At 40.8% G+C, this 20,072-nt stretch overlaps 1 protein-coding gene across 1 annotated transcript in view; it reads left to right on the plus strand.

The window, feature by feature from the left end:
* Window positions 1–20,072, plus strand: part of LOC117512783 (E3 ubiquitin-protein ligase HECW1) — a 521,859-nt gene that overhangs the window by 328,555 nt on the left and 173,232 nt on the right. The window contains exon 12 of the mRNA XM_034173001.1: window positions 13,416–13,569. Within this exon, the coding sequence (XP_034028892.1) occupies window positions 13,416–13,569 (154 nt within the window). The remainder of the gene's footprint in view (window positions 1–13,415; window positions 13,570–20,072) is intronic.

Here is a 20,072-nt window from a genome sequence, read left to right on the forward strand (position 1 = left end):
TGTCTGTGTGTAGGTGTGCTACTGTCTGTAATTCTGATGGAATTTTCAGAAATCCTGCTCCATACCTTTCATCCTTTTGTGGAATGAATAGCATAGTTATGTGTAGATCGTTTGGTGACATCATTACTACGTGTTCTCTGTTTTCACAGGTCGTCAGACCTTCCTCTAATAATTGTTCAGTTTGTCTCAACTCCGACAGATCGAAAGAGTACTGCCAGGCCTGGGCCAAATTTGTATATACAGTAGCGGGCTGCCTCACAGCTCTCATACCACCTACTGTTGGCGTGACTCCTATAGATAAGGCAGTCATCAAATCTCGTCCCAGTAAATTTACTGGACAATGGGGCGAATAAACCACAGAGACACAAGCAGTTTGGTTCGTTTCAGGATCTTCAAAATTGACAAACTTCAATATTTTCTCTGAATTCACCTGTCCATTTGCAGATTTTACCCAAACGACTTCTTTTGCAAATTTAGTTCCAGGAGGTCTGTCTGTTATCACTGTCCTACATGCTCCTGTGTCACAGAGAAAATCCATGTCCTGTCCATTTACCTTTAGAGTCACCACAGGTTTTTATTCCTCTTTATGGCCTCTACTCTCATCTGTGCTTCACTGAGCCATACTTTTGCACACTCTATTTCTCCTACTTTTCTTGCTTTCCTGTTACCCTGTTTATTTGCTGCTGCTGCTGTAAGTTTTAACACCAAACCTTCACAATCTGGCATAACCAATTTACCTGAAAAGCCATATTTCTTTATCCATTTAGTTATGTACTTCAGATTTTCCGGATTGCGTTTGTGCATGTATTTTTCGTCGCCCTGAAATAGGGGCTTATTTTCTGTGCATGTGTTTCCCATGTTGTTCACCTATTCCCCTTCACTCTGCAAAGTTCAGGTCAAGCTTCTACCCCGTGGGGCGGACCTTCCTTGGAATCCCCCTCTTTGCAGACTTGTCGGGAATATGTGAGTGTGGTGCGTATGGACTTAAAAATGACCTACTTTGCAGACAACGGCTCCACTTTTATCCCCTGATAAAATGGGATATCAAGCTGTCCGTGCTTTAGTCACTCACAGTCTCATTCTTTTATTATTACTAAGGAATACTCAGTCAAACAATACCACACATATAGTCCGACACTGTCACACACACACACACACACACACACTCCCACAACCGCTCCAACTCTCACACATATACAAAATAAATTACAGATTTCATCAATGATTGCAATTACAGACAAGCCCTCATCAAAAAAAAAATAATAAATCATTTTATATCAAGACATAAATAACACAACAAAATCCTTACAACAAAACAACAAAAACAGAATTTTCTCTCATTCATACCACAAACACACTTAGTTTCACTTTTGCAATAATCAATTAATTCGCGTCTCTCTAACTGCTTCTCCTGAAATTTATTCTTACTCCTCCTGTATTTCTCAGCCGGATGGGGACTCGAACCCCTCTGCCACCTGTGCCGGCAGGACCCGAGACTCTAACTCCCTCCCCCGCACTTTATTCCGGATGGGGACTCGAACCCCTCCTCAACATATTTTCCTCACAGGCAGGCAGTAATTACTTACGTTAATTTGTTGCGCCCCTCATTTGGTTCGGAGGCGTCGTCAATCTACTGCGGCGAGCGGAGGTGGACATCTATAGTCACCGGCCCGATGGAGAATTCACTCCTCAGGACTTTCCTTCGATCCCTCTAGTGGAATTGGCCGTGCACGGTCTGCGGCGTGTCTTCCTCCGTTCGCTCGAGAAGATCTGTTGACGCCCCACGTTGGGCACCAAGAAAAAACTGTTGGGTTTGCACCCTGTTTTTAAAGAAATGAGAGGCACAAACACTGTAAAGAAACCAGTCAGAGAGAGAGACAAATATATATATTTTATACTCTGCGCAGAGGAGGAGAACAAGAAGCAGCTTGTAAGTGCTCAGCTTCAGAGCTCTCCCAAAATCTCCTCCTCTGGCCCAGCCTTTTATTTAGTTCATCAACAAACAAGGACAGTCGGGAGAGGTTACACATGAGTCATGTCTGCAAGAGGGAGATATCGGGACAAGCTGACTGCTGGAACCTTCCATTCCTGCGACATGAGCCTTGCGGCTCGTCCACAGCAGGATAAGGCACTTATGTAAAATGAAAAATAGCTTGCTCACTCATGAAGAATGCAGACAACAAGTCTTTCTTTCTAAAACCTCCTCTTCTCACTAAAAGGAAAAATAATATAAGCATAAACTATAAGAAAATAAATGATAATAATATAAGCATAAACTAAAGAAAATAAATGATAATATGAGCATGAACTATATAAAATCCTTGACAACATTGCTGCAGTTTAACTAATTGGTGTGTGTCCTCTGGCTTCGTGGATAGATAAAGCTGGGTATCATCTGCGTAACAATGAAAATTTAAGTAATGCTTTCTAATAATACTGCCTAAGGGAACCATGTATAAAATGAATAAAATTGGTCCTAGCACAGAACCTTGTGGAACTCCATAATTAACCTTAGTCTGTGAAGAAGACTCCCCATTTACATAAACAAATTGTAATCTGTTAGATAAATATGATTCAAACTCCCGCAGCGCAGTGCCTTTAATACCTATGGCATGCTCTAATCTCTGTAATAAAATTTTATGGTCAACAGTATCAAAAGCAGCACTGAGTTCTAACAGGACAAGCACAGAGATGAGTCCACTGTCTGAGGCCATAAGAAGATCATTTGTAACCTTCACTAATGCTGTTTCTGTACTATGATGAATTCTGAAACCTGACTGAAACTCTTCAAACAGACCATTCCTCTGCAGATGATCAGTTAGCTGTTTTACAACTACCCTTTCAAGAATTTTTGAGAGAAAAGGAAGGTTGGAGATTGGCCTATAATTAGCTAAGATAGCTGGGTCAAGTGATGGCTTTTTAAGTAATGGTTTAATTACTGCCACCTTAAAAGCCTGTGGTACGTAGCCAACTAATAAAGATAGACTGATCATATTTAAGATTGAAGCATTAATTAATGGTAGGGCTTCCTTGAGCAGCCTGGTAGGAATGGGGTCTAATAGACATGTTGATGGTTTGGAGGAAGTAACTAATGAAAATAACTCAGACAGAAAAATCAGAGAGAACGAGTCTAACCAAATACCAGCATTACTTAAAGCAGCCAAAGATAACGATATGTCTTTGGGATGGTTCTGAGTAATTTTTTCTCTAATAGTTAAAATTTTATTAGCAAAGAAAGTCATGAAGTCATTACTAGTTAAAGTTAAAGGAATACTTGGCTCAATAGAGCTCTGACTCTTTGTCAGCCTGGCTACAGTGCTGAAAAGAAACCTGGGGTTGTTCTTATTTTCTTCAATTAGTGATGAGTAGTAAGATGTCCTAGCTTTACGGATTGCTTTTTTATAGAGCAACAGACTCTTTTTCCAGGCTAAGTGAAGATCTTCTAAATTAGTGAGATGCCATTTCCTCTCCAACTTACGGGTTATCTGCTTTAAGCTGCGAGTTTGTGAGTTATACCACGGAGTCAGGCACTTCTGATTTAAAGCTCTCTTTTTCAGAGGAGCTACAGCATCCAAAGTTGTCTTCAATGAGGATGTAAAACTATTGACGAGATACTCTATCTCACAGAGTTTAGGTAGCTACTCTGCACTGTGTTGGTATATGGCATTGGAGAACATAACAAAGAAGGAATCATATCCTTAAACCTAGTTACAGTGCTTTCCGAAAGACTTCTACTGTAATGAAACTTATTCCCCACTGCTGAGTAGTCCATTAAAGTAAATGTAAATGTTATTAGGAAATGATCAGATAGAAGGGGGCTTTCAGGGAATACTGTTAAGTCTTCAATTTCCATTTCCAATTTCCAAGTCTTCAATTTCCAGTTTGTGAGTTATACCACGGAGTCAGGCACTTCTGATTTAAGGCTCTCTTTTTCAGAGGAGCTACAGCATCCAAAGTTGTGCTCAATGAGGATGTAAAACTATTGACGAGATAATCTATCTCACTCACAGAGTTTAGGTAGCTACTCTGCACTGTGTTGGTATATGGCATTGGAGAACATAACAAAGAAGGAATCATATCCTTAAACCTAGTTACAGCACTTTCTGAAAGACTTCTACTGTAATGAAACTTATTCCCCACTGCTGAGTAGTCCATTAAAGTAAATGTAAATGTTATTAGGAAATGATCAGACAGAAGGGGGTTTCAGGGAATACTGTTAAGTCTTCAATTTCCATACCAAAAGTCAGAACAAGATCTGAAGTATGGTTAAAGTGGTGGGTGGACTCATTTACATTTTGAGCGAAGCCAATTGAGTCTAATAATAGATTAAATGCAGTGTTGAGGCTGTCATTCTCAGCATCTATGTGGATGTTAAAATCGCCCACTATAATTATCTTATCTGAGCTAAGCACTAAGTCAGACAAAAGGCCTGAAAATTCACAGAGAAACTCACAGTACGACCAGGTGGACGCTAGATAACAACAAATAAAACTGTTTTTTGGGACTTCCAATTTGGATGGACGAGACTAAGAGTCAAGCTTTCAAATGAATTAAAGCTCTGTCTGGGTTTTTGATTAATTAATAAGGTGGAGTGGAAGATTGCTGCTAATCCTCCCCCCTCGGCCCGTGCTACGAGCGTTCTGGCAGTTAGTGTGACTCGGGGGTGTTGACTCATTTAAACTAACATATTCATCCTGCTGTAACCAGGTTTCTGTAAGGCAGAATAAATCAATATGTTGATCAATTATTATATCATTTACTAACAGGGACTTAGAAGAGAGAGACCTAATGTTTAATAAACCACATTTAACTGTTTTAGTCTGTGGTGCAGTTGAAGGTGCTATATTATTTTTTCTTTTTGAATTTTTATGCTTAAATAGATTTTTACTGGTTGTTGGTCTGGGAGCAGGCACCGTCTCTACAGGGATGGGGTATTGGGGGGATGGTAGGGGGAGAGAAGCTGCAGAGAGGTGTATAAGACTACACAAGGCAGCTTCAGTTACTCTCATGGAGTGCAGAAATAAAAGTTGTTCATTTTTGGTGTGAAGCTTTGTATAACGTTATATGCTGGCTGAAATACCAATACTGTCACCAACACCCCCCAAAAAAGGATTATCCATTGACCTGAGGACAAGTCCCCAATCCTCAGATGCAGAATAACATTATGCACAGAAAATCTGTCGTGAGGCTCCAGACAGCTTTTCCAGGCAAACTGATTCTCTGGTGCTTATCTTTACTCGTGTGTGGTTAACATTCAAGTTTGCCTCACTTTTATCTTCTCACAGAGCCTTAAACCACTTTCAAGTACATACAGTTCATGAAAGTAATAGTCTGGAGGTCTGCAGCTTCCATTTGAGCTGACACAGGGTTTTCCTTGCTCATTCCACCAGTGTCTTTTACGCGTTAATGGATGTGATTGTCTTTTAATCCTCTGGGATCCAGGGGTAATTTTTTGATTTTACCCTTTTAAGTCCCCTTTTAAGGTTCTTTTTTAAGTATCATGCCCATGTGTTGCATATCATAATGTGTATAACAATTTCAGCTTTCAGAGTATTTGTCTCATATTTATCTAGAAATCAATTGGCTGTAAAGCTGAAAAAAAATGCAATGTTTTTAGAAAATTCTTCAAATCTTTGTTGAAAATCGACCTTCATTCATGTAGATTAACTGATTTGCTGATAGAAATGGGTTAAATAAAGTGTAATATATGAAGAGCAGTGTATAATCAATGTCCAAAATATTAAGTCCCTTCTTCTTCACTTAGGGTCGGCACAGCAGATCCAAAATGGATCTGCATGTTGATTTGGCACAAATTTTATGCCAGATGCCCCTCCTGAGACAATTCCACATTGGAGTGGTTAGTGGCGGTCTTAAACCGGGAACATTCCACTCTTGAAACAAGTGCACTAATCACTTGGCCACCACCCTACATTTTACCAAATAGAGAAATTGAGAAATGAGGCTGAATCAAGTCTGAATATTACATGTCTTCATGGTGTGTCTGCAAATGAGAAACGATCAATCCAACTTTTTTTTTTATTTCTCACATATACTCAACAAAAATATAAACGCAACACTTTTGGTTTTGCTCCCATTTTGTATGAGATGAACTCAAAGATCTAAAACTTTTTCCACATACACAATATCACCATTTCCCTCAAATATTGTTCAAAAACCAGTCTAAATCTGTGATAGTGAGCACTTCTCCTTTGCTGAGATAATCCATCTCACCTCACAGGTGTGCCATACCAAGATGCTGATTAATTCAATTCAATTTTATTTATATAGCGCCAAATCACAGCAAACAGTTGCCCCAAGGCGCTTTATATTGTAAGGCAAGGCCATACAATAATTACGTAAAAACCCCAAAGGTCAAAATGACCCCCTGTGAGCAAGCACTTGGCAACAGTGGGAAGGAAAAACTCCCTTTTAACAGGAAGAAACCTCCAGCAGAACCAGGCTCAGGGAGGGGCAGTCTTCTGCTGGGACTGGTTGGGGCTGAGGGAGAGAACCAGGAAAAAGACATGCTGTGGAGGGGAGCAGAGATCAATCACTAATGATTAAATGCAGAGTGGTGCATACAGAGCAAAAAGAGAAAGAAACACTCAGTGCATTATGGGAACCCCCCAGCAGTCTAAGTCTATAGCAGCATAACTAAGGGATGGTTCAGGGTCACCTGATCCAGCCCTAACTATAAGCTTTAGCAAAAAGGAAAGTTTTAAGCCTAATTTTAAAAGTAGAGAGGGTGTCTGTCTCCCTGATCCGAATTGGGAGTTGGTTCCACAGGAGAGGAGCCTGAAAGCTGAAGGCTCTGCCTCCCATTCTACTCTTAAAAACCCTAGGAACTACAAGTAAGCCTGCAGTCTGAGAGTGAAGCGCTCTATTGGGGTGATATGGTACTATGAGGTCCCTAAGATAAGAAGGGACCTGATTATTCAAAACCTTATAAGTAAGAAGAAGAATTTTAAATTCTATTCTAGAATTAACAGGAAGCCAATGAAGAGAGGCCAATATGGGTGAGATATGCTCTCTCCTTCTAGTCCCCGTCAGTACTCTAGCTGCAGCATTTTGAATTAACTGAAGGGTTTTCAGGGAGGTTTTAGGACAACCTGATAATAATGAATTACAATAGTCCAGCCTAGAGGAAATAAATGCATGAATTAGTTTTTCAGCATCACTCTGAGACAAGACCTTTCTAATTTTAGAGATATTGCGTAAATGCAAAAAAGCAGTCTTACATATTTGTTTAATATGCGCTTTGAATTACATATCCTGATCAAAAATGACTCCAAGATTTCTCACAGTATTACTAGAGGTCAGGGTAATGCCATCCAGAGTAAGGATCTGGTTAGACACCATGTTTCTAAGATTTGTGGGGCCAAGTACAATAACTTCAGTTTTATCTGAGTTTAAAAGCAGGAAATTAGAGGTCATCCATGTCCTTATGTCTGTAAGACAATCCTGCAGTTTAGCTAATTGGTGTGTGTCCTCTGGCTTCATGGATAGATAAAGCTGGGTATCATCTGCGTAACAATGAAAATTTAAGCAATGCCGTCTAATAATACTGCCTAAGGGAAGCATGTATAAAGTGAATAAAATTGGTCCTAGCACAGAACCTTGTGGAACTCCATAATTAACCTTAGTCTGTGAAGAAGATTCCCCATTTACATGAACAAATTGTAATCTATTAGATAAATATGATTCAAACCACCGCAGCGCAGTGCCTTTAATACCTATGGCATGCTCTAATCTCTGTAATAAAATTTTATGGTCAACAGTATCAAAAGCAGCACTGAGGTCTAACAGAACAAGCACAGAGATGAGTCCACTGTCTGAGGCCATAAGAAGATCATTTGTAACCTTCACTAATCCTGTTTCTGTACTATGATGAATTCTAAAAACTGACTGAAACTCTTCAAATAGACCATTCCTCTGCAGATGTTCAGTTAGCTGTTTTACAACTACCCTTTCAAGAATTTTTGAGAGAAAAGGAAGGTTGGAGATTGGCCTATAATTAGCTAAGATAGCTGGGTCAAGTGATGGCTTTTTAAGTAATGGTTTAATTACTGCCACCTTAAAAGCCTGTGGTACATAGTCAACTAATAAAGATAGATTGATCATATTTAAGATCGAAGCATTAAATAATGGTAGGGCTTCCTTGAGCAGCCTGGTAGGAATGGGGTCCAATAGACATGTTGATGGTTTGGATGAAGTAACTAATGAAAATAACTCAGACAGACTACAGTGCTGAAAAGAAACCTGGGGTTGTTCTTATTTTCTTCAATTAGTGATGAGTAGTAAGATGTCCTAGCTTTACGGAGGGCTTTTCTATAGAGCAACAGACTCTTTTTCCAGGCTAAGTGAAGATCTTCTAAATTAGTGAGACGCCATTTCCTCTCCAACTTACGGGTTATCTGCTTTAAGCTGCGAGTTTGTGAGTTATACCACGGAGTCAGGCACTTCTGATTTAAAGCTCTCTTTTTCAGAGGAGCTACAGCATCCAAAGTTGTCTTCAATGAGGATGTAAAACTATTGACGAGATACTCTATCTCCCTTACAGAGTTTAGGTAGCTACTCTGCACTGTGTTGGTATATGGCATTAGGGAACATAAAGAAGGAAACATATCCTTAAACCTAGTTACAGCGCTTTCTGAAAGACTTCTAGTGTAATGAAACTTATTCCCCACTGCTGGGTAGTCCATCAGAGTAAATGTAAATGTTATTAAGAAATGATCAGACAGAAGGGAGTTTTCAGGGAATACTGTTAAGTCTTCAATTTCCATACCATAAGTCAGAACAAGATCTAAGATATGATTAAAGTGGTGGGTGGACTCATTTACATTTTGAGCAAAGCCAATTGAGTCTAATAATAGATTAAATGCAGTGTTGAGGCTGTCATTCTCAGCATCTGTGTGGATGTTAAAATCGCCCACTATAATTATCTTATCTGAGCTAAGCACTAAGTCAGACAAAAGTTCTGAAAATTCACAGAGAAACTCACAGTAACGACCAGGAGGATGATAGATAACAACAAATAAAACTGGTTTTTGGGACTTCCAATTTCGATGGACAAGACTAAGAGTCAAGCTTTCAAATGAATTAAAGCTCTGTCTGGGTTTTTGATTAATTAATAAGCTGGAATGGAAGATTGCTGCTAATCCTCCGCCTCGGCCCGTGCTACGAGCGTTCTGGCAGTTAACCGGGTGTCATTACTGCCGACGTGAATTACAATCTTACTAAATTTACGCTTAGCCTTAGCCAGCAGTTTCAAATTTCCTTCAGTGTCACCTGCTCTGGCCCCCGGAAGACAACTGACTATGGTTGCTGGTGTCGCTAACATCACATTTCTCAAAACAGAGTCGCCAATAACCAGAGTTTGATCCTCGGCGGGTGTGTCGCCGAGTGGGGAAAAATGGTTAGAAATGTGAACAGGTTGGCGGTGTACACGGGGCTTCTGTTTAGGGCTACGCTTCCTCCTCACAGTCACCGAGTCGGCCTGCTTTCCCGGCTGCTCGGGATCTGCCAGACGGAAACTAACGGCGGCTAAGCTACCTTGGTCCGCACCGACTACAGGGGCCTGGCTAGCTGTAGAATTTTCCACGGTGCGGAGCCGAGTCTCCAATTCGCCCAGCCTGGCCTCCAAAGCTACGAATAAGCTACACTTATTACAAGTACCATTACTACTAAAGGAGGCCGAGGAATAACTAAACATTTCACACCCAGAGCAGAAAAGTGCGGGAGAGACAGGAGAAGCCGCCATGCTAAACCGGCTAAGAGCTAGTAGCTGCGCTAAGCTAGCGGATTCCTAAAAACACGCAAAGTGAATAACGTGTAAATAATTGAGGTGATTCAGCAGAGGGAGTGCTTTAGTTAAGGCACGTGAAGATTACACTGTGAAACAAATCGTTATCTAGGTAACTAGATCAATCTAACTGCGCAGATTAAACAGCTAACAGATACAGCAAAACAGCAAAACACCGCTGTGCTCCGGAACAGGAAGTGATACAATACCGTAGTGAGAGCCAACCACCAGTAGATGCCATGGACACCATGATTAGTGCACAGGTGTGCCTTAGACTGCCCACAATAAAAGGCCACTCTGAAAGGTGCAGTTTTATCACACAGCACAATGCCACAGATGTCGCAAGATTTGAGGGAGCGTGCAATTGGCATGCTGACAGCAGGAATGTCAACCAGAGCTGTTGCTTGTGTATTGAGTGTTCATGTCTCTACCATAAGCCATCTCCAAAGGCGTTTCAGAGAATTTGGCAGTACTTCCAACCAGCCTCATAAGCGCAGACCACGTGTAACCACACCAGCCCAGGACCTCCACATCCAGCATGTTCACCTCCAAGATCGTCTGAGACGTCACTCGGACAGCTGCTGAAACAATCGGTTTGCATAACCAAAGAATTTCTGCACAAACTGTCAGAAACCATCTCAGGGAAGCTCGTCTGCATGCTCGTCGTCCTCATCGGGGTCTCGACCTGACTCCAGTTCGTCGTCGTAACCGACTTGAGTGGGCAAATGCTCACATTCGCTGGCGTTTGGCACGTTGGAGAGGTGTTCTCTTCAACTTTATGCGAAAGAGATGTGTTGCACTGCATGAGGCAAATGGTGGTCACACCAGATACTGACTGGTATCCCCCCCCAATAAAACAAAACTGCACCTTTCAGAGTGGCCTTTTATTGTGGGCAGTCTAAGGCACACCTGTGCACTAATCATGGTGTCTAATCAGCATCTTGATATGGCACACCTGTGAGGTGGGATGGATTATCTCAGCAAAGGAGAAGTGCTCACTATTACAGATTTAGACTGGTTTGTGATCAATATTTGAGGGAAATGGTGATATTGTGTATGTGGAAAAAGTTTTAGATCTTTGAGTTCATCTCATACAAAATGGGAGCAAAACCAAAAGTGTTGCGTTTATATTTTTGTTGAGTATATATGTTCTTTCCCATTTCTGACTTTGACCTTTAGACTCTCTCCCACCATCTCACATTTGCATTGTGCACTTGAATATATGTATGTGTCAGAGCATTTCTGTTTCTAGATTGGACTACTGAAATGTTTACCGTTGGTTTACCGCAGTCCAGCATTAAGGGCCTCCAATTGGTTCAAAATGCTGCTGCCAGACTTTTGACAGGAAGCAGAAAGTTTGACCACATTACACCCAGTTTTTGTCATCTCTTCACTGGCTTCCTGTCCTTGTGAGATCAGATTTTAAGGTTGTGCTATTAACTTATAAAATTATTCACAGAGTAGCACCTCCCTACTTAGCTGACCTAATTAAGCCCTACATACTGGCTTTGCGTTCTCATGGTGCAGGGCTACTTTGTATCCCTTGGGTGAATAAAAAGTCTGCAGGTCACAGAGCGTTCTCTTATCATGCACCTGTTCTGTGGAATGATCACCCTGCGTCAGTAAAACAATAAAACAATTCGGTAGAGAATTTCAAGTCCAGACTTAAAACACATTTATTTTCCCTTTCGTATGGTTAGCATACTGGCATAGTATGTTACTATACTTTGTACCCTTTTAAATTTATTTTATTAGTAAAGAGAGTGGGTCACGCCCTCAACTTTATCTAAAGTCTGGGTCTTTTAGTGAAGCTTAGGGCTAGTGGCTGGCGATCACATTAGTATTTCTTCTGTTTTTCTTGTTGCTTAATGCTGACAAATTATACTGTATTTGTTGCCTTTCTGCTGCCTGATTTTGTTTTTTCTCTCTGTTTGATGTGAGGCTCAATCCAGAGGTGGGAGTGGGTGTCTTCTTCTTTAGGCCTCCCATCCTGTGCACCACCATGGACTCCCAAAATTTCCTGTATATTTGTATTGTCAATTGTGTTGGTAGCATGGCCCAAGCAGAGGGTCACCCCTTTGAGTCTGGTCTGCTTGAGGTTTCTTCCTCAAATCATCAGAGGGAGTTTTTCCTTACCACTGCCACCTGTGTGCTTGCTCTAGGGGTTGGTAAGGTTACACCTTACTTGTGTGAAGTGCCTTGAGGCAGCTTTGTTGTGATTTCCCTTCCCACTGTTGCCAAGTGCTTGCTCATAGGGGGTCGTTTTGACCGTTGGGGTTTTTCCGTAATTATTGTATGGCTTTGCCTTACAATATAAAGCGCCTTGGGGCAACTGTTTGTTGTGATTTGGCGCTATATAAATAAAATTGATTTGATTTGATTTGATTTTGATTTCGCGCAATATAAATGGAATAAATTGAAAGTTTTGATTGAGTTTCATTTGATAGCAAATGATGATGATGATGATGCTCGTGTGTGATGTCCACACAGCCCAGGCAGTGATGCTTCTTCTCAATATAAAATAAATAAAATAAGGACATTCACTAAAATGTCACCTCCTCCTCTATTTTTAATCCTATTATGTATTGTTTATTCTACTATTTTATTTGTTTGCAATCTATTTATTCTTAACAGACTTATTTTGGATTGTGCAATTTGACCATGTTTGATAAACTGTTTGATAGATCCATTTTGGCCACTGAGCACAGCATGGACATTCATCGTCTTACCATGCACACAGATGAGACTATATGTTGCTCAACAAATGTTTTGCAAAAGAAATACACTAAGAGATACTCAGCTGTCCCTCTTCCATGTTGATTTTATCTAACAATGTTCACAACTATTGTTAGAAGGATCTATTCTGGATACTGCACAATGGGCACAGAAGATAACAACATTCCAATTATTTACGTGCGTTTTCCAAGCAGATTTGCCGCTACTGCAAAACAATTTTTGTGAAATAATACTTACGGGATGTCTCCTGTTTACATAGTGAAATATTCATAATCATAATCAAAGCCTTCAGGCTCTGAGTCCATATGGTCCTTGTCACTGCTTTTAAAATAATGGTTAGTGCCTTAACAGCAGTAAATTTTGCAACCTCTGCCATTATTCCAAATGCGACTGTCCCCTTTTCTCGCCACTGAAAGCTGCTAAAAACTGTTGTTTACAAGTTGGTTGGTAGGTCCTTAATGATTTTATAAGTGTTTGTTGGTCAGTTCCCCCAGAAGCTGACAGACAAGAGAACACACCATTCAGGCACAGAGAGGGGCAGACAATGCAGATTGATGTGAGGTTCTCAGGCTTCTCTGATTGGTTGGAAATGATGTATCATCTCGTGAGACCATGGGCTTGACAACTAAGAATTCCTACTTTCAGAAAGTGATAGAATGACACTGCCACAACAATTTGTTGTTTAGATATTAATAGAAACATTACGAAAAAATATTGGATGCAAGTGCATATCCATCGACCCCAGAGGGTTGACATCATGGTAGAAGTTAACTTTATACAAATACCACAGAAACACATTTTATTACACTCTACCATGTATGCCACAGTTTTACTAAAGAAATTAATACTTAGTAAAATTACCTTTTTGTTGCTGCAGACTGGGAAGCTCGCATCGATAGCCACGGCAGAGTGTTCTATGTTGACCATGTGAACCGAACCACAACTTGGCAGAGGCCAAGCCACAGCAGCAAGTGTAGCCATGGCCTTCCCCGCTCAGGATCCACTCAGCAGATGGAGCAGCTCAACCGGAGGTTAGCATGGCAATAGTTTAAATGAACACAACATCTATTACAATTTTTTTCAAAAATAATGCCAACCAGAAGCAAATTGACTATTGACAGCAACTAATAGACACTGGGCACATACAGTGCATCTGGAAAGTATTAGCGCTTCACTTTTTCCACATTTTGTTATGTTACAACATGACAAAAAGTTTTTTGGAAGTCTTTTTTGAATATGATGCCACAAGCTTGGTGCACCTGTCTTTGGGCAGTTTTGCTCATTGCTCTTTGCGGCACTTCTCAAGCTCCATCAGGTTGGATGGGGAGTGTCGGTGCAAAGCCATTTTCAGATCTCTCCAGAGATGTTCAGGTCTGGGCTCTGGCTGGGCCACTCAAGGACATTCACAGAGTTTTGCTAAAGCTTTTGATATCTTGTCTGTGTGCTTAAGGTCACTGTCCTGCTGAAAGATGAGCCATCGGCCCAGTCTGAGGTCAAGAGCACTCTGGAGCAGGTGTTCATCCAGGATGTCTCTGTACATTCATCTTTCCCTCAATCCTAACTAGTCCCTCAGCTCCTGCCTCTGAAAAACATCTCCACAGCCTGATGCTGCCACCATCATGCTTCACTGTAGGGATTTTGCCTGTTTTCCTCCAAACATAATGCCTGGCATTCACACCAAAGAGTTCGATCTTTGTTTCTTCAGACCAAAGAATTTTGTTTCTCATGGTCTGAGAGTCCTTCAGGTGCCTTTTGGCAAATGCCAGGTGGGCTGCCATGTGCCTTTTACAGGCCTGATTGGTGGATTGCAGACAAGATGGTTGTCCTTGTGAAAGGTTCTCCTCTCTCCACAGAGGAATGCTGGAGCTCTGACAGAGTGACCATCAGGTTCTTGGTCACCTCACTGACTAAGGCCTTCTCCCCTGATCACTCCGTTTAGATGGGTGGCCAGCTCTAGGTAGAGTTCTGGTGGATTCGAGCTTACAGATGATGGAGGCCACTGTGCTTATTCAGACCTTCACAGCAGCAGAAATATTGTTGTACCCTTCCACAGATTTGTGCATCAAGACAATCCTGTCTTGGGGGTCTACAGACAGTTCCTTTGACTTTATCCTTGGTTTGTCCTCTGTCATGCCAGCCCAGTCTCATGTTTTTTTTCATGCACCCGGCACAAAATGAGTAAAATTTTCGTGACAGGGCTTTTATTAACTCAGTATTACTAACCCTACTCCAACCCCCAGCCCTAACTTTAACCATAACCTAATCCTACTCCTTCTCCCCACCCTAACCATAACCACCCCGACCCCCCGCTTCACTTTTAATTTTGTGCAGCCATCACAGAATGAATGAGAATGAATTTGTACTGCCGTGACGAAAATGAAGCACTTTTCATCACAATATCACGAACCAATAGATTAATGTATATTTAGTGCTCCTGAATCACGACTTGCCGTGAGACAGGGTTGGTCATGCACTGTCAACAGTGGTGGGCACTGTTCAGCTAATCCGATAACTGCTAATTATTGAAGCTAATGTTTTTGTTAGCTGATTAGCTTTTCAGATAAGTTTTAAAACCCTGATCTGACCAATTATTTTCTGATAAAATTGGTTCTGCTAACTTAACATTGAAAAACATTTATAATCCCTTTTGCTTCTGTCTGCTGTGTGTTTTGTAGCACTGATGTAAAGATTTGATTTAGAGGAGCTGAGCTCAACTCTGCCCCCAACAGAAAGGGCCCCACCATAAAGTGGTCCAGCCATGAAGCAGAGCTCTGAAATGGGAAGCAGATTTGACTTAAAGTTTTTTTTTTTATATATATAGCTTTATAAATCAAATTATTCCGGATAGAATAACTACATTAATGTAAACTCTTAAAATGTACAAAGTGGATATATAACAACACGTATCTGTTAATTTTAAAATAATGCACTAATTCTGAAGATTTGAACATTAACACACACATGCCCAGAGGGAGTATGGGTAAACTTAGCCTTTGCTCATACTGATTGGTTGACTAATTCATTCTATGTAAAAACCAACACAAGTGAATCAGTGTAACGCAACGTGTGTGTTGCTGTTTAGAAACAAATGTGCTTTTGCGAAATATGTAATTTTTTTCATTTGTGTAAAAAATAGGCATTTGCAAAGCCAAAAGTCTGTTAAATTGTGAATCAGGCTGTGTGATATAACTGGCATCAAAATGCATAGAACACTGCCATCTACTGGCGACCACAGAATTTTTAAATTATCTGTAGGTTTCCAAAACCTGAGAGACCACACACATGGAGATAAAAATTATAGATCTGACAGGTTTGGTTGTACAGTGTGTGGTGTTCAGCCACACGGTAAAAACAACACACACCACACACGAACAGATTTCACACACGAACATTCCCAGGTTAGACAGGAAATCTCGCAAAATCTCTCGAGATTAAATGTGACTTGAGAGTTAACAAACTGAGATACTTTGTGGACTATTTACAACAGAGGGAAAAAACAATACAAAAAGAAAAGGCGTTCTTTAAAGGAGTGGAGACAGCACGACCACCAGACTTTCTGGTAAGCCATTTTGATTTTAGATTTTGCTCTGTGCGTCCATTACCTCACTTTCTGATTGGCTGTACGTCACATTCAGCTCCTCACGTCCTTCCGAGCAGATCAGAGCACACTTAACACACCACACACAACAGGAATAGTTGATAAGATTATCTTTTGTTGTGTGTTGGGGGGTGTGGCTGGATGTTTTGGTGTTCTTTTCTTTTCTTTGCTCTTCAGGTGGCATGGAAACTGATTTGTCTGTGGAGAAGGTGCTGGCTGAAGAATCCTCACCCTCATCAACATCATGTGTAGCACCTGTGACTGGTGCTCACATGCAACCTTAAAGACTTTCAGCTGAAGCAAATAATTGGATGGCGTTCTGCATTTAAGTCATGTGTGATTCAAGCAGAACTGCCGGGAACTCGACCTTGTGATGTCCGTTTGTGAGACGCTGAGGACCGCGCCTGGGTTTGACACATCGAGCCCGTGAAGCAAGGAATGGTGAGGACACATGCTGTCAGCACACATTAAAGGTGATTAAGTGTTCGACTAATTGTTTATAGTAACTTGGTGTTTTGTTACGCAGTATACTGGAATTGTGATGAGAATTGTGCAGTTTGCTTCTCACTGCTGTGGCGTGCAGGATAAGTGATCCTCCACTTGTTGTGAGAAGCTGCTCATTTGCATAAAGTTAAAAAATACAGACCTGAATGTGTTGCTGATAGCGTGTCTTTTGAAAGATATTGTTGTAACTGCTGACTTACCTCACCTCTTCTTTGCTTCACAGAGAGTCAGTTTGTCGTGTCCACCTGGGGGGTGTTTGTCTGGTGGTAGTGGGTCCAGGAACGCCGGGCTTCTATCCTTTTGGGCGCTTAAGAGCATGCCAACAGTCACTCCACCAGAAGGACGTTCTTTTAGTTTTGTACACATTATTATGCACAGGTGAAAAATAAATTGTTTCTGTTGTTGGAACCGCTTTCTGGTTATTTTTAGCGCTGGGTTCTGTCTGACGCAGGTCCGCTCCTCAACTCGCGTCGACACATAACAATCTTTAGCGTCATAGGGATTGTCAGGGCGTCCTTAAGATTGTCGGAAGGGGAAGATTGGGTTTGATACCAGCCTAATTATCTTTCCATGTGAACCAGGCTTAACAGATCCCTTGTTATGATGCCTCACGGAGCGACCGATTGATCCGTTGTTGTGACACCGCACAGAGCCGCTAACTGATTGGATGCTATGATGCCTCACAGAGCGACTGACTGATCCGTTGTTATGACACCGCACGTAGCCGCTAACCGATCGGATGTTATGACGCCTCACAAAGTGACTGATTGATTTGTTGTTATGATGCCACATGGAGTGACTGACTGCTGCGTTTTTATGACATTGCACTGCAAAGTTCAGCAACCAAAACACCAACATTCTGGGCGCAATGAACATGTTTTCACAAGTATTTGATTTCTTTGTGTGACTGACATTATTCAAGCATTCAAAAAGGCTATTCCTATCGCCACACAACTCCAACCACACACAAGAAAGTTTTTTGACAGTTCTTGTTACTGAAAGAAACCGCGTCTCCCTAACCGGATAGAGTTGTGACGTCATCACGCATGCACTTAGGTGCTGTCTAGCGGGCTCTTGAAAATCCTCCATTACAGTTTAATAGACTTTTTGGATTTACAAATGCTTGTTTTTTTTTTTTTTACAAATAAAAAAATGACATATTTTACAAAAGCACATTTATTTGTAAACACCAACACACATTACATTGATTAAATTGTGTTGGTTTTTACATAGAACGAATTAGTCAACCAATCAGTATGAGCGGAGGCTAAAGTTACCCATAATCCCTTTGGGCATCTATGTGTTAATGTTCAAATCTTCAGAATTAGTGCATTATTTTAAAATTAACAGATATGTGTTATGTATCACTTTGTACATTTTAAGAGTTTACATTAATGCAGTTATTCTATCCGGATTAATTTGATTTGTAAATCAAAACCATAAGTCAAACCTGCTTTCCATTTCAAGACCTCCACCTCATGGCTGGACTACTGTATGGTGTCAAGGTTAATGAGGCTTCCTTACAGCAGTCAGCAGGAAGCACAACGACAGAAGTGCTGGCCCATTGGCTGTGTTTGGGTTTGTGATTGCCTTTGATTCTATTACAACCTTTGGCAGTGTTGAAAGCGGCAATTGGTTTGTTAGTAGCTGAGAGCATACGGGAGAAAAAAAATTGAAAGTTATCGTTTAGCTGTAGCTTCCGATAAATGTTTAGGCGGTTTATTGGTTTAGCATAATAGTTAACTTTTTAGTTAGCTGTTTACCAGTTATCAAAGTTAACTTTTTGATTAGCTGTGCCCACCACTGACTGACAACTGTGGGATCTTATATGTAGAGAGGTGTGCTTTTGCAAATCATGTCCAGTCAACTGAATTTACTGCAGTTGGACTCCATCAAAGCAGTAGACACATCTCAAGGATGATATGTGCAAACAGGATGCACCTGAGCTCAATTTTGAGCTTCAGGGCAAAGGCTGTGAATACTTACATACATGAGTTCTTAGTTTTTTTTTATTTTTAATTAATTTGCAGAATCTAAAAAAAAAAAAAAAAAAAAAAAAACTTACAACCCCAATTCACATTGTATTTCACATTGTCATTATGGAGTATTGTGTGTAGAATTTTGAGGGAAAAAATGAATTTCATGAAGTTTGGAATAAGGAATGTAACATAACAAATGAAAAATGTGAAGAATTGCAAATACTTTATGGATGCTAAACTTTGACACATAGGAAATCATGTCAACAGACAGGCATGTGAATAACAATATATTATCATATACGTGTATATATATATATATATATATATATAAAACAACACAATTGAATGTTTTAATAAATAAGTTTGGAATATTATCTATGAGGGCTGAAAGGAAGGGTCTACAGATGGCACTGTGTACCAAATGTCCTAACATTTCACTAAATCATTGCTGGAGAATGATCAGGAACCATTACACATGGTCAAGAATACATTTCCGCATTGTTGCGCGCTGTTACGATACCGCATAACAGCACATTGTTAAGTTCTGTCACACTGTGAATGAGGCGAATTGTCTCCACACACACCCATATTCCTCCAACCATCAGCTGCGGAACAATTCAGATTGCTCTAGTTTTTCCTCAACAGCCACAGCAGAAGAACTTTGTGACTGCATGCTTAGTTGGGCTCTGTGCCATGGAGTGGTGAAGAGAGGAGGAGGAGATGGAGAGAGCCAGATGTGTGGCTTCACGCGGCTCTCGTCTCGCTCATTTTCCCAAATATCAGGCACATGCAGCAGGTGGAACGCCTGCATGAGCGCGCTGAGGAGCACTGGAATGAGACTTTTAGCTGACCTGGCGTCTCTGTCCTCCTTCAGCATACTGCAGCAATGAAACTGAATACTCAACACGCTCAGTTGCGAACATCACGACATGTGGTCAAATGAGGGTGGTGTGTGACATCCGTGGAAGATTTTTTGACAGCCAAAAACATGCTCCACGAAAATCACAAAGATCACGCACCAACACCTGCTATTAAGAAACCTATTCAGATGCGTTGTCACGTTAAGAATGTCAGGAATGTGCCAAGAATGACGCAAATATGACATTCGTAACGCGCCTTGCCTATGTGTAAACGCACCTTAAAACTGTCTGCAGATCACCTAAACAAATTCATACTTATTACAATATTCCACCATATATACCCTTTACCTCAAAAAAGAAATCTAACCAGATTGAGTCTTCAGAACACTTTTAAAAATCATGCTGTTGTATTACTGTTTTTGCTTTCCCCCATTGGCCACAAAGCAAAAGGTACTGGTAGCGGTACTTTCACATGAGTGGAATGGGGTTGAACTACCTACAGTGTCCTTGCTAAAAGCCAAAATATATGAAAACACAATAGTTATCAGTCAATCCACACATTTTACAATAAACCTAAATGTCCCTGACTCACA

This window comes from Thalassophryne amazonica, chromosome 1 (assembly GCF_902500255.1).
Source record: "Thalassophryne amazonica chromosome 1, fThaAma1.1, whole genome shotgun sequence".
NCBI classification, from domain to species: domain Eukaryota; kingdom Metazoa; phylum Chordata; class Actinopteri; order Batrachoidiformes; family Batrachoididae; genus Thalassophryne; species Thalassophryne amazonica.